This window comes from Piliocolobus tephrosceles, chromosome 16 (genome assembly GCF_002776525.5).
Source record: "Piliocolobus tephrosceles isolate RC106 chromosome 16, ASM277652v3, whole genome shotgun sequence".
NCBI lineage: Eukaryota > Metazoa > Chordata > Mammalia > Primates > Cercopithecidae > Piliocolobus > Piliocolobus tephrosceles.
In genome coordinates, this window is record NC_045449.1 from 58,188,067 (window position 1) to 58,201,114 (window position 13,048).

The window sequence follows — 13,048 nt, forward strand, 5'->3', positions numbered from 1 at the left end:
ACTTGGCTAATTTTTGTATTTTTAGTAGAGACAAGGTTTCACCATGCTGTCCAGGCTGGTCTCAAACTCCTGACTTCAGGTGATCCACCTGCCTCGGCCTCCCAAAGTGCTGGGATTACAGACGTGAGCCACCATGCCTGGCCTCATGCTGAAGTTTTTAACTGAAAATGCACAGGCCAGCTGTGGTGGTTCATGCCTGTAATCCCAGCACTTTGGGAGGCTGAGGCAGGCGGATCACCTCAGGTTGGGAGTTCGAGACCAGCCTGACCAACATGGAGAAACCCCATCTCTACTAAAAATACAAAAATTAGTCAGGCGTGGTGGTACACACCTGTAATCCCAGCTTCTCTGGAGGCTGAGGCATAAGAATTGCTTGAACCCAGGAGGCAGAGGCTGCACTGAGCCAAGATCACGCCACTGCACTCCAGCCTGGGCGACAGAGCGAGACTCTGTCTCAAAAAAAAACAAAAAACACACACAAAAAACCAAACCAACCAAACAAAAAGCATCATATATATTAAGAGTAAAGGGTTGTTGGCGAAACTCTCGTTTGAAAAATTACATGCAATTTAATTGTATCACAGTCAAAAAAGCTTGAAAAATAACTGGCTTAAAATGATTAAGAACAGGTCTTAAGTCCTGAGAACAACAGCCCAGTCAGAAGGCCCAACCCCTTTCCAGTTCTGGGTTCTTTCTCCCCATGCCAAACCAGAAACCACAAAGAACGATGAGAAAGGGAGCAGGACTCTGACCCCTTACGGTGACCAGTTCACTCTTGGTGGATTCTGAGGTCTGCACGTGGATCCCAGCAATGATCCTAGCTTGACATCGGAAGGATAAAACGCGGTCCTGTTCCTCAATGGGGAATTCCAGCATCACAAAATTCTGGTCCCGAGAAGTCTTCTCTCTTTTTTGCTTGGCCATTTTTTTATTTAGTTCAAGTTTTTCAATTGTGAAGTGTATTGGGGCCTTTTCCTCTGGGACGGAACAGTTGACCCTCACGACTCCACCTTGGATGGCCTCTTTCTTGTCCAGTGTCACCCTGGGACTGGGCACTCCTATGGGGAAAGAGAAAGTCTGTCAGTATCAGCCTGATTGAGAGACACAAGCCTCCCTCCGCTGAGTGACTGTAGTTGACCCATGAGGGGACTCTTTTTCGTTCTCTGAATACCCAGTGTGACCTACCAGGTAATAACTGAACAGGTATGTACCCAGCACAGTACCAGGTACTTTGAAAAATATAGAATCTGGAGGCTGAGGTGGGTGGATCTCTTGAGCCCAGGAGTTTGAGACCAGCCTGGGCAACACAGTGAAATGCCATATCTACAAAAAAATTAAAAATTAGCCAGTAGTAGTTAGTAGTGCGCACTGATAGTCCCAGCTACTTGGGAGGCCAAGGTGGGAGAATTGCTTCAGTCCAGGAGGTTGAGGTGGCAGTGAGCAGTGAGCTCACCACTGCACTCCAGCCTGGGCAACAGAGACCCTGTCTCAAAAAAGAAAAGAAAAGAAAAAATATAAAATATGCTCAATGGGAGTTAATATATGAGGAAGCAAAGGCATAAGAATGACACAATGGACTCTGGGGACTCAGGGGAAAGAGTGGGAGTGGGGCGAGGGATGAAAGACTACACACTGGGTACAGTGTACACTGCTCAGGTGATGGGTGCACCAAAATCACAGAAATCACCACTAAGGCCACGCAAGGTGGCTCACATCTGTAATCCCAACACTTTGGGAGGCTGAGGCAGGGGGCTCACCTGAGGTCAGGAGTTCGAGACCAGCCTGGCCAACATGGCGAAACCCTGTCTCTACTAAAAATACAAAAACTTAGCCGGGCATGGTGGCAGGCACCTGTAATCCCAGCTACTTGGGAGGCTGAGGCAGGAGAACTGCTTGAACCCCGAAGACAGAGGTTGCAGTGAGCTGAGATCACGCCACTGCCCTCCAGCCTGGGCAACAGAGTAAGACTCTGTCTCAAAATAAAATAAAATAAAATAAATTTTAAAAAATTAATTAAAAAAATAAAATATGGTCAAGATGTAGTTGGTGTTTTCAATGGTTTATACTCCCATTGGGAAGAGGACACAATCGGATTCCCAACAGATGATGCTTAGAGGGGAAAGGTAGTCAGTATTTGTCAGTGTCACTGTGATTGTTGTTACCCTTTATTGAACGCAGCCACAGGCTAGGACTGAGTTTAATTTATTCCATGAACATTGACTGAATGCCTACTATGAGCCAGATTCATTGTTCAAGATATAAAAATAAACCAACCACCGTCTCTGTCTTTACAATTTCACTATCCAGAAGAGCAGACAGATGTGTAAGAAAGGATGGCAATACTGAGTGAAATAGGAAATTTGTGGACCGGGCATGGTGGCTCACGCCTGTAATCCCAACACTCTGGGAGGCCAAGGCGGGTAAATCACTTGAGGTCAGGAGTTCGAGACCAGCCTGGCCAACATGGTAAAATCCCGTCTTTACTAAAAATACAAAAAATTATCTAGGCACAGTGGCGCGTGCCTGAAATCCAAGTTTCTTGGGAGGCTCAGACGGGAGAATTGCTTGAACCCAGGAGGCGAAGGTTGCAGTGAGCCAATGTTGCACCATTGCACTTTAGCCTGGGCGACGGAGGACGACTCTGTCTCAAAATAAATAAATAAATTTCCATTTATTAGGAACTCACTAGGTGCTGGAAATTTTGCTAAGCACTCTACCCACATGACAGCTTTTAACCCTCTCAATAATTGCCTGAACTGGGTCTTGTTATCTTCCTTTTACTGGTAAGGATTTTGAAGTTTAGAGCTGTTAAGGGACTTGCCAGATTGTAACCCAGGCAGAGTGACTGCTGAAAGCAGTGTCTTAACACACTGCTGTGGCCTTTATACACACAAATACCATTGAATGTAGAGAGAGCATCAGAGCTGTAATGACTGGCACCCTCGGGTAGATCAATTTTGTTTTGAAAAGAGAAGACATCATTGAGTTGAGTCTTTTTTTTGAGATGGAGTCTCGTTCTAGCACCCAGGCTGGAGTGTAGTGGCGTTATCTCCGCTCACTGCAAGCTCTGCCTCCCGGGTTCATGCCATTCTCCTGTCTCAGCCTCCTGACTAGTTGGGACTATAGGCACCCGCCACCATGCCCGGCTAATTTTTTGTATTTTTAGTAGAGACGGGGTTACATTGTGTTAGCCAGGATGGTCTCGATCTCCTGACCTCGTGATTCATCTGCCTCAGCCACCCAAAGTGCTGGGATTACAAGCGTGAGCCACTGTGCCTGGCCTGAGTTGAGTTTTGAGGAAGAAATCGTAATTTATGAGATGAGATGTTGAAGCACTTTGGGAGGCCAAAGTAGGTGGATCACTTGAGGTCAGGAGTTCGAGACCAGCCTGACCTACATAGTGAAACGCCGTCTCTACTAAAAATACAAAATTAGGCAGGCATGGTGGCACACACCTGTAATCCCAACTACTTGGGAGACTGAGGCAGGAGAATCGCTTGAACCTGGGAGGTGGAGGTTGCAGTGAGCAGAGATAACGCCACTGCACTCCAGCCTGGGCGACAGAGTGAGACTCCATCTCAAAAAAGAAAGAAAAAAAAATAGTCTGGCCTATTGGAACTATATCTAGTGCTTACATTTTCAGGTAAGGAAAATGCCAGGCAGATGAATGAGAGGGTGATGGGTGGAGAGTTAAGTCCAGCGTCACTATTCATTCACAGCTGTTATTCACACCACTGTGTTATGCTCCATCTGCTTGCCTGTGCTTAGTTCCAAGGACTCACCTCTCACCAACACCTGGTACTCTGATGTGGTTTTCTCTTTGTTGTTCACAATCACAGTACATTTGTACGTCCCTGAGTCATAGACCCGGGCTTCAGGAATAAAATAACTCTCTGTGCTATTCATGGAGGAGATGTTGTAAAACAGCACGTCATCCTTATAGAACAGCATCTGGTGCTGAGGCTTGACATGAGAGGTGGTGCTGACATCCGCGCAGCACTGCAGGGTCAGGTTCTTCCCATTTTGCACCGTCCAGTCTGGCAGGCTCTTCATGTCGACACTGTTGATTGTGAAAGCTAAATGCAAAGGGAAGGAAGGCAGACATACCCGTTATCTCAGAAACATCATCCCAGTGACCTTCACCACATCAGATGTGATCTTATCCCATCCTATGCAGTATTGAGTCCAGGGGTCCTACATGCCAGCAGGGCCAGGCTGATAGTAACAGTGCATAGTGGCTCAAGCAGGAGGCAGTTGGTACTAAGCTGCAACTTTTCCCACCAAGGCAAAGGAGCAGAGTACGATAAAGATGTAGAGCTAGGCATGGTGGCTCACGCCTATAATCCCAGCACTTTGGGAGGCGTGGGCAGATCACCCGAGGTTAGCAGTTCGAGACCAGCCTGGCCAACATTGTGAAACCCCCTCTCTACTAAAAAATACAAAAATTAGCCAGGTGTGGTGGTGCATGCCTGTAATCCCAGCTACTTGAGAGGCTGAGATACAAGAATCACTTGAACCTGGGAGGCAGGGGTTGCAGTGAGGCGAGATTGCACCACTGCACTCCAGCCTGGGCGACAGAGTGAGACTCTGTCTCAAAAAAAAAAAAAAAAAAAAAAGATGTAGGTATCCTGTGAGCTGCCACATCTTGCTTGACCCCTGGAGGGAGCACAGGATTCAAGCAGTCAAATGTTCAAGTCCTGCCTTATAATGTACTGTGTGACCCTGGGCAGCTAACTTCTCTGAGCTCAGTTTCCTTACCTGTTGGATGGGGTAGTCATATCTCATTAGGTCTTTGCAGGAAACATACAGGAGAGCAGCCAGAACATCTCCTGTACAGTGCCCGATATACATTAAGTGCTTAATAAATTACCGCTACCTCCATTCCAAAACCAGATGGTCATACCCAGGCCCTCCTTCTCCACCCAGGCCTTACCAAATTAGCACAGTCCCAGCTGGCATTTTCTATCTGATGGGCCCTGAGGTTTCACCAGATGGTGAGGACTTGAAACCAGTTTTTAGGCTGCTACTTGCATTTTCAGCCTCACCTGCTACCAAGAAACAAAGACTACAGATTCCCCTCTGCCCACGACAGGAATCTCCAGTTAAAACCCAAAACAGCTACAATGCTCAACCAGCTCTCCAATCTCTGCCAGGAATTAGGCTCTGGGTCAACTGGCCAATAGTGTCATTTCTGGCCGATGTCCCCAGAACACAATTGGCTTATATCCAGCAACTGTAGGCTGTCAATAGAATTCAGCTAACTACGGATCACATGTTGAGGCCCATTCACGGTAGCAGGCTGACAGAAGGGTGGATTGCTTAAAACTGGGTGCTCTCTAGCTATTGCCGTGTTTTTGTCAGTTGGTTGGTTGTGAGCCACTGCCCTGAAAATTTTCCAGGCTAGAAGATCCTGAACCATGCCCATGGGTCAGGACTTGTATCCAAACTTCAGACCAGACCAGGGTGGCCTTCTTTTTGAAGATCCTCTTGGCAATGCCTGTAGGTGCTTTTGCAGCCCACCTGTGGTCCTAGTTATACCCCTTGACATATCTCAAAGCACTCACTATCTTCCCTGTGGTTCTCTTTTCCAAGCACAAGAATCCGGGTTTAATCAGCACCATAAAATATTCACTCTCCAAATTCCTGTCAGAAAACAACTTCAAACATCTCATGTTCTATACACGGCTAAAAAAATACGGATGAAGCCAGATGCAGTGGCTCACGCCTGTAATCCCAGCATTTTGGGAGGCTGAGGCAGGAAGATTGCTTGAGCCCAGAAGTTCGAGACCAGCCTGGGCAACATGGCAAAACCCTGACTCTACAAAAATACAAAAAAATCAGCCAGGCATAGTGGCATGCATCTGTAGTCCCAGCTACTCAGGAGGCTGAGGTGGGAGGATCACCTGAGCCTGGGAGGTCGAGGCTGAGGTGAGCCATGATCATGCCAGTGCACTCCAGCCTAGGTGACAGAGTTAGATTCTGCCTCAAAAAAAAAAAAAAAAAAAAGAAAGAAAAGAAAAGAGGCTGGGTGCAGTGGCTCACAGCTGTATTCCCAGTGCTTTGAGAGGCCAAGGTGGGTGAGTTACCTGAGGTCAGGAGTTTGAGACCAGCCCGACTAACACGATGAAACCCTGTCTCTACTAAAAGTACGAAATTAGCCAGGTGTGGTGGCACATGTCTGTAATCCCAGCTACTTAGTAGGCTGAGGCAGGAGAATCGCTTGAGCACAGAGGCAGAGGTTGCAGTGAGCCGAGATCGCACCATTGCACTCCAGCCTGGGCAACAAGAGCGAAACTCCATCTAAAAAAAACACTAAAATAAATAAATAAATAAATAAAAAGTAACTGATCTGTAGGGGATTTGGAAAAAAATGTACTGAAAGCCCATGACCATAAAACCAGGTGTTTTTCCCAAATCCCTACATGTCCCCCCAGAAATTTCTACATGCCCATTCTCAAGGAAGCTATCTATCCAGCATCTGGACCTGGGATGGAAAGTGACTATGTCTGGTATGCTTTGTTAGTCCCCCATCTATCTCCATGAAGTGTGAATAATGCAATCATGGAATTTACATTTTTTTATTTAAATTTGTGAGTGAATGGAGCAGTCAAATGTTTAAAACTCTCAAAGACAGATGATATGATATGTAAAAACCTCAAAGAGTCTATAGAAAAATTATTTGAAATAAATGTGAGTTTAGAAAGGTGGCTGGATAAGGCCGGGAATGGCAGCTCACACCTGTAATCCCGGCATTTTGGGAGGCCAGGAGTTCGAGACCAGCCTGGCTAACATGGTGAAACTCCATCTCTACCAAAAATACAAAAATTAGCTAGATATGGTGGCATGCACCCATAATCCCAGCTACTTGGGAGGCTGAGGCAGGAGAATCACTTGAACCTGGGAGGCAGAGGTTGCAGTGAGCTGAGATCACAACACTCCACTGGGTGACAGAACAATACTCTGTATGCAAAAACACAAACAAACAAACAAAAAAAGAAAGGTGGCTGGATATAAGATTCATATTTTACAAGTCAGCATAGTGGTCATCTCTGGAGGGAGGGACTATGGGAGAAGCACAGATGCAAGCTATTAAGAAATGGTCTTTTGGGATGTTGGTCTGGGATGTTGATGAGATGTTGTCCCTAATTTCACAAAGTGTTCCAACAGCACCAGGAAACACTGTGTTTATGGTGAACGACTGATTTATTTCTATCTTGTGGATTCTGGGAATGTTCTAATGGACCTTGTTCCCCTTTTTGCTTTGATTGCTAACACACAGCCAAAATTTCACCTCTGCTTCTAGCAATCTTTGGGATGTGTTTTGTGCTAAACGGGCCATGGCTTTATTTCCCTGCCTTTATTTTTCTCTCATCCTGATTTTCTCATTAATTGTATCTTGTTAAACAACAATACATAATTTTAATAAGTGGTCCCAAGTCGTTTTTCTGGAATAAGAAAAAAGTTAGCTAGCTGGCCAGAGATACTGGCAAAACCTATCCTTTCCCTGTCTTTTAACAAAGTTAGGCCTTTTATGGGTAATTGAAATTTAATCTGCAATTTTAAAATAAGTACCACAGTTTGTGTCTGCTGCTATATTCTGAGCAATTAATTTAACAACAACAACAACAAAACTGCCGTCTGATCAGTCCATGAGGTGAAACGAGGTGATGGTTTAAATTCAAGTCATTTCCCCCAGCATTACTCTTTGGAACTCTCTTTTTTGTCTTTATGTGCAACTTACAAGCTCCTGATTTAAGAAGCCTGCTGGATGGGCTCTCGACACAAAATTTTCTTTGGACCAGCTGGGCACAGTGGCTTATGCCTGTAATCCCAGCACTTTGGGAGGCTGAGGCAGGTGGATCACTTGAGGTCAGGAGTTCAAGACCAGCCTGGTCAACATGGCGAAACCCTGTCTCTACTGAAAATACAAAATTAGCTGGGTGTGGTGGTAGACGCCTGTAATCCCAGCTACTTGGGAGGCTGAGGCAGGAGAACTGCTTGAACCCAGGAGGCAGAGGTTGCAGTGAGTCAAGGTCATGCCATTGCACTCCAGCCTGGGCAACAAGAGCAAAACTCCATGTCAAAAAAATTTTTTTTTCTTTGGACCATATTAATTTCTCTGCACCCCTCAATTAATATAGTTCCCTCCCATCCAATCTCTTCCTTCTCAGAGACAGTTAGGTCTCCTTCCATGACCTCTTCAGTACTTCCTCCTTCATTTTAAGCTATGCTGTGTATTCCAGTGACTCAAACAGGAGAGCAGAAATCAAGTGCATGGAGCCAGACCTGGGCCAAATCTCATCTCTGCTACCAACAAAGCTGTGTGACCTTTGGCAAGCCCGTAAATTCCTCTGAGCCTCAGTTTGCTTATCCATACAATAGGCACAAGGAACGCAAGTATAAATGAGAACCTGAGTTTAAGTACTTAGAGTTCCTGGCACCTATAAAGTGCTTGAGAAATGTTAGATAGATTCTTCCAGTTTCAGAAATAAAGTCAACACTTTTTTATTTTTTAATTTTAATTTTTTAGAGATGGGATCTTACTATGTTGTCCAGGCTATTCTTAAACTCCTGGCCTCAAGCAATCGTCCTGCCTCAGCCTCCCCAAGTGCTGGTATTACAGGCATGAGCCGAAAATCAACTATTCAGAACTTTAAAGCTGTGTCTCCACTCCATGTTTCTAGGGCTTTTTTTTTTTTTTTTTTTTTTTTTCAAATAAAAACCATATTTAAGGCTGGGCGTGTTGGCTCATGCCTGTAATCCCAGAACTTTGGGAGGCTGAGGTGGGCAGATCCCTTGAGGTCAGGAGTTCAAGACCAGCCTCCTGGCTAACATGGTGAAACCCCGTCTCTACCAAAGAATACAAAAACTAGCCAGGTATGGTGGCAGGTGCCTATAATCCCAGCTACTAGGGAAGCTGGGGCAGGAGAATCACTTGAACCCAACAGGCGGAGATTGCAGTGAGCCGAGATCACACCACTGCACTCCAGCCTGGGCAACAAAGCTAGACTCCATCTCAAAAAAATAAATAAAACAAAAACAAAACAAAAACCATATTTAACATTTTCAGGTTAATTTATAGTGACTTATCCAGCCTCCCAGTTTTGCTCACTCCACTGCGTGCTCTCTGTTTGGACGAACGGAGGCAAGATGGTGCACTTCCGGGTTCTTCATCCCCCCCCACCCCCAACTCTTCCCGCGCGCGAAAATGCAGCAGGCGCCTGGGAAGGTGCAGATCAACTGGGCATGCGCCAGGTGACGTCATTCCGAAGAGACCAAGATTTACCTGGTCGCACCTGCGGAACGCCCCCGGACACGCCCGTGCCCCGCCTATTGCCCTCCCACTCCTAGAAAAGCCACTCTTGGCCAGTGAGCCACGCGGCCTTCTCACAGCCCCAGTCCTGTCAGGATGTCGGGACTGTGGGAAGTCTGTCAGAGAGCCCCACCGGGGGACTCTGCCGGCCTCCTTTGCTGGAGGCCGACAGACTTCTCCTCCACACCTTAGGTTACCAAAATAAACTTGCAGTTTTGCTCCTACACTTGCCTACCCGCTGGTTCTTTTGTGCCCGCTAGGCAGGTCTTAGAAAAAACAAATCACTCTCCACACGAGTCGTTCATCTGCTCTCCTGTTTACTGAACCAGCTCCCATCCCTGGCTGGTCATGCCCTAGACCAGCAGACAGTGCTGGATACAGAAGGGAGTCAGACACGCCAGGTTCAAACCCCTGATCCCACAGTCCTTAGCTGGGTGATCTTGGGAGTTATCTAACCTCTCTGGGCCACCATGTCTCCACCTACAAAATAAGAACACGAATACCTGCCTTCTCCGGTATCTTTAACCTAAACAGTGACTGCACCAAAGTGGCTGAGGGCACAGAAGGGGCCGTGTATATACTGCCCAGTGCCTGGCCTCTGGTTGACATTCTCTGCCTTCTTCCTTAGCACCATTCATAGCAAACATTTAAGGGGGTTTTTCTGTGCCAAGCATTGTCCGCCACAGTGGGGGTTCAGAGAACAGTGAGGCTGGCAGTCTGCCCTTGGGGAGCTCAGTCTGCACTCCACAACTCTTCCTACTCTGGGCCATCCAGCCTCAGCACAATCCTTGCCTGAGCCTCCTACTGACCAGTCCTAGTTCATTTGATTTTTATAAAAGCCCTCCCTTTTTAAAAAACAATTTTAAAGCAAATTTGACGAAAGCACCAAGCAGTGGTTTTTTTAGTGGGGCTGGTACCCACTAGCACAGGGCACTTCCACCATCTTGCTTTTATAAGCAACTCTAACACACATCATCTGCTCAAAGAAACAAACTCAGGTGGGCATGGTGGCTCACACCTGTAATCCCAGCTCTTTGGGAGGCCTAGGCAGGTGGATCACCTGAGGTCAAGAGTTTGAGACCCGCTGGCCAACATGGTGAAACCTCACCTCTACTAAAAATACAAAAATTAGCCAGGCATGGTAGCGGGCACCTGTAATCCCAGCTACTCAGGAGGCTGAGGCAGGAGAATCACTTGAACCCAGGAGGTAGAGGTTGCAGTGAGCCAAGATCGCGCCCCTGCACTCCAGCCTGGGCAGTAGAGCAAAAACTCCATCTCAAAAAATAAATTAATTAACAACAAACGAACTCAATATATGCACTGGCAGGAACACCACATTCCTATGGCTAGCTTGAACAGACAAGGGAAAAGAGAGGGCAGGATGGAAAAAGGAAAAGCATTTTATAAAATCTATCAAGATATGAGTCTCAGCCCTTCATCTTAACACAAATATCACTGACAAAACAACAAAAACAGTGGCCTAGTTTTTACTGCCACAACAACCACCACCTCCCTTGCTATAGCTGCTCTTCAAGATGCCCCCACAATGATCCTTGCCCTCTGCTCATCACACTTACATGTGGTAGCCTCCCACATTAACATCAACCAACAAAATACTCCATCAGGTAATAAAAGACAATGCAGTTTTTATCCTGGCCACTCTCTTCTCCTGTCTGGGATCCCTCATTCTGGGCAAAGCCAGCAGTCATGTCATGAGTAGCCCTGTGGACAGCCCCCAGGATGAGGAACTAAGGCCTCCAGCCCATAGCCACAGGAGTGAGCTCGGAAGCAGATTCTCCAGACTCAGTCAAGCCTTCAGATAAACCGCAACCCTGACCAACAATTTATCTGCACGATCTAATGAGACCCGGTGCCAGCCAGCACCACCCAACTCAGCCACTCCTGCATTCCTGACCCTCAGAAACTTCGGGATAATAAATCTGTGTTATCTTAAGCCAGTAAGTTTTAGGTAAATTGCTAAGCAGCAGTAAGTAACAAATATGCCATGCAACCAAACTTCAAAAGTCTCTACTTGATACTTGTTTTGATAATATGGAAAACATTATCTTCTTTTTAAATAAACCAGCCAAGCCCAGCCAAACTGAATTACTGCCTGGAGGTCTCACTATTTACACAGTGACTATTCACATTCACAACATGGGGGACATGGGCCCTGGGAGGCGCATGGGTGGGTGTTAAGGAGGCTCATCAACTACCTCCAATTGTGTGCAAATGTGTGCTTTTTCTGGAGAGAGAGCCCACAGATTTCCTTACTGAACCCAAAAAGGTTCAGGACTAATGTGATGAAGGGTGGGACTGTGGGACAGCCTAAAGAGGTCAGATCTTTTCAACCTCGAGAGATGAAGGTTGATGGAGAAGGATCCAAAGTTGTCAAGTCACCACGGAACAGCCAGTGACCACAGTGCCAAACCCCAAAATGCTAAAACAGTGGGACCTTGACCTCAAGGCCACTCATCAATGGATGGTGGCGCTCCCTGGAAACATGCGGCACCATGAGTCGGCCAGCCACCTGGCCCTCAACCTGGAAATGACTCAGAGAGAAAGTGGAGGGTGCAGGAGAAGGAGGGGCTGCCCACCCTCATCAGGAAAATTACTGGGAGCCACGAAGTACAGAGCCCCTGATGAACTTCTGTGCTCATCAGAGAGCACGCTGAGCCATCTTCCTACCCGAATCTCAAGCATCTCCAAGTTCAGTTCAAGTTCCCATCAATGAGACATGTGTCGAGCACCTGTGCCAGGTGCTGGGCTGACAGAGTAAATAAGAAATCATCTTTGCTGTCCCAAAGAGCGAAGGTTGGCGGGGCCCACATAGCTGGACTCCAGTGACATCAGTAAGCACCAAGAGGAAGGGCTGCCCAGGAGAGGTCAAGGAGTCTGAAGGAAGTGACCACTGAACTGAACCTGCCAGGCCAAGGACAGGTAGTGGGGTGCTCCAGGTAGGAGAACAGCGTGTACCAGGACACAGGGGTGTGAGAAATCAGTGCATTCTGGGCATGGCTCATTACAGAAACCAGAGTGTGGGGCTAGAGAGGCCAGGTGGCTGGGTCTGTGGTGCCAGAATGGAGGGCCAGCCTGCTGTGCTGATAAGCTGGGCCCTGTCCTGAAGGTGTCAGGAGGGGTGCGACAGCACCCGAGGCCAGTAAACAACCTGGAAGTGGTCCAGGTGAAAGCTGATGAGGCCTGAGCTAGGTGGGTGCAGTGGGGATGAGGGAAGGATAGGCTGGGGATGTCTTGAGCGGACTCAACAGGACTTGTTTCTGGGGTGTTGAAAATGTTCTAGAAAGAATCCCAGCACTTTGGGAGGCCGAGGCAGGTGATCACTTAAGGTCAGGAGTTTGAGAACAGCCTGGCCAACATGGTGAAACCTCGTCTCTACTAAAATTACAAAAATTAGCCGGGCATGGTGGTGCGTGCCTGTAATTGCAGCTACTCAGGAAGCTGAGGCAGGAGAATTGCTTGAATCTGGGAGGTGAAGGTTGCAGTGAGCTGAGATCCAACCACTGCACTCCAGCCTGGGCGACAAGAGTGAGACTCTGTCTCAAAAAAAAAAAAAAGAAACAAAATGTTCTAGAACTAGACAATGGTGATGGTTGCACAACACTGTGAATGTACTAAATGTCATTAATAATAAATGTTATATTATTTTACCACAATTTAAAAAAAGATTTTGTATTTTACCACAATTTTAAAAAAGATTTTGTTTGACTGGATATG

At 46.9% G+C, this 13,048-nt stretch overlaps 1 protein-coding gene across 6 annotated transcripts in view; it reads right to left on the bottom strand.

Moving 5' to 3' along the window:
* PECAM1 (platelet and endothelial cell adhesion molecule 1) overlaps positions 1–13,048 on the bottom strand; it is a 90,921-nt gene that overhangs the window by 49,401 nt on the left and 28,472 nt on the right. For all 6 annotated transcript variants that reach the window (XM_023212056.1, XM_023212060.2, XM_023212059.2 and 3 more), the window contains 2 exons: positions 3,783–4,076; positions 753–1,058 (listed from right to left, as the gene is read on the bottom strand). In XM_023212056.1, coding sequence (XP_023067824.1) covers positions 753–1,058; positions 3,783–4,076 — 600 coding nt within the window. The remainder of the gene's footprint in view (positions 1–752; positions 1,059–3,782; positions 4,077–13,048) is intronic.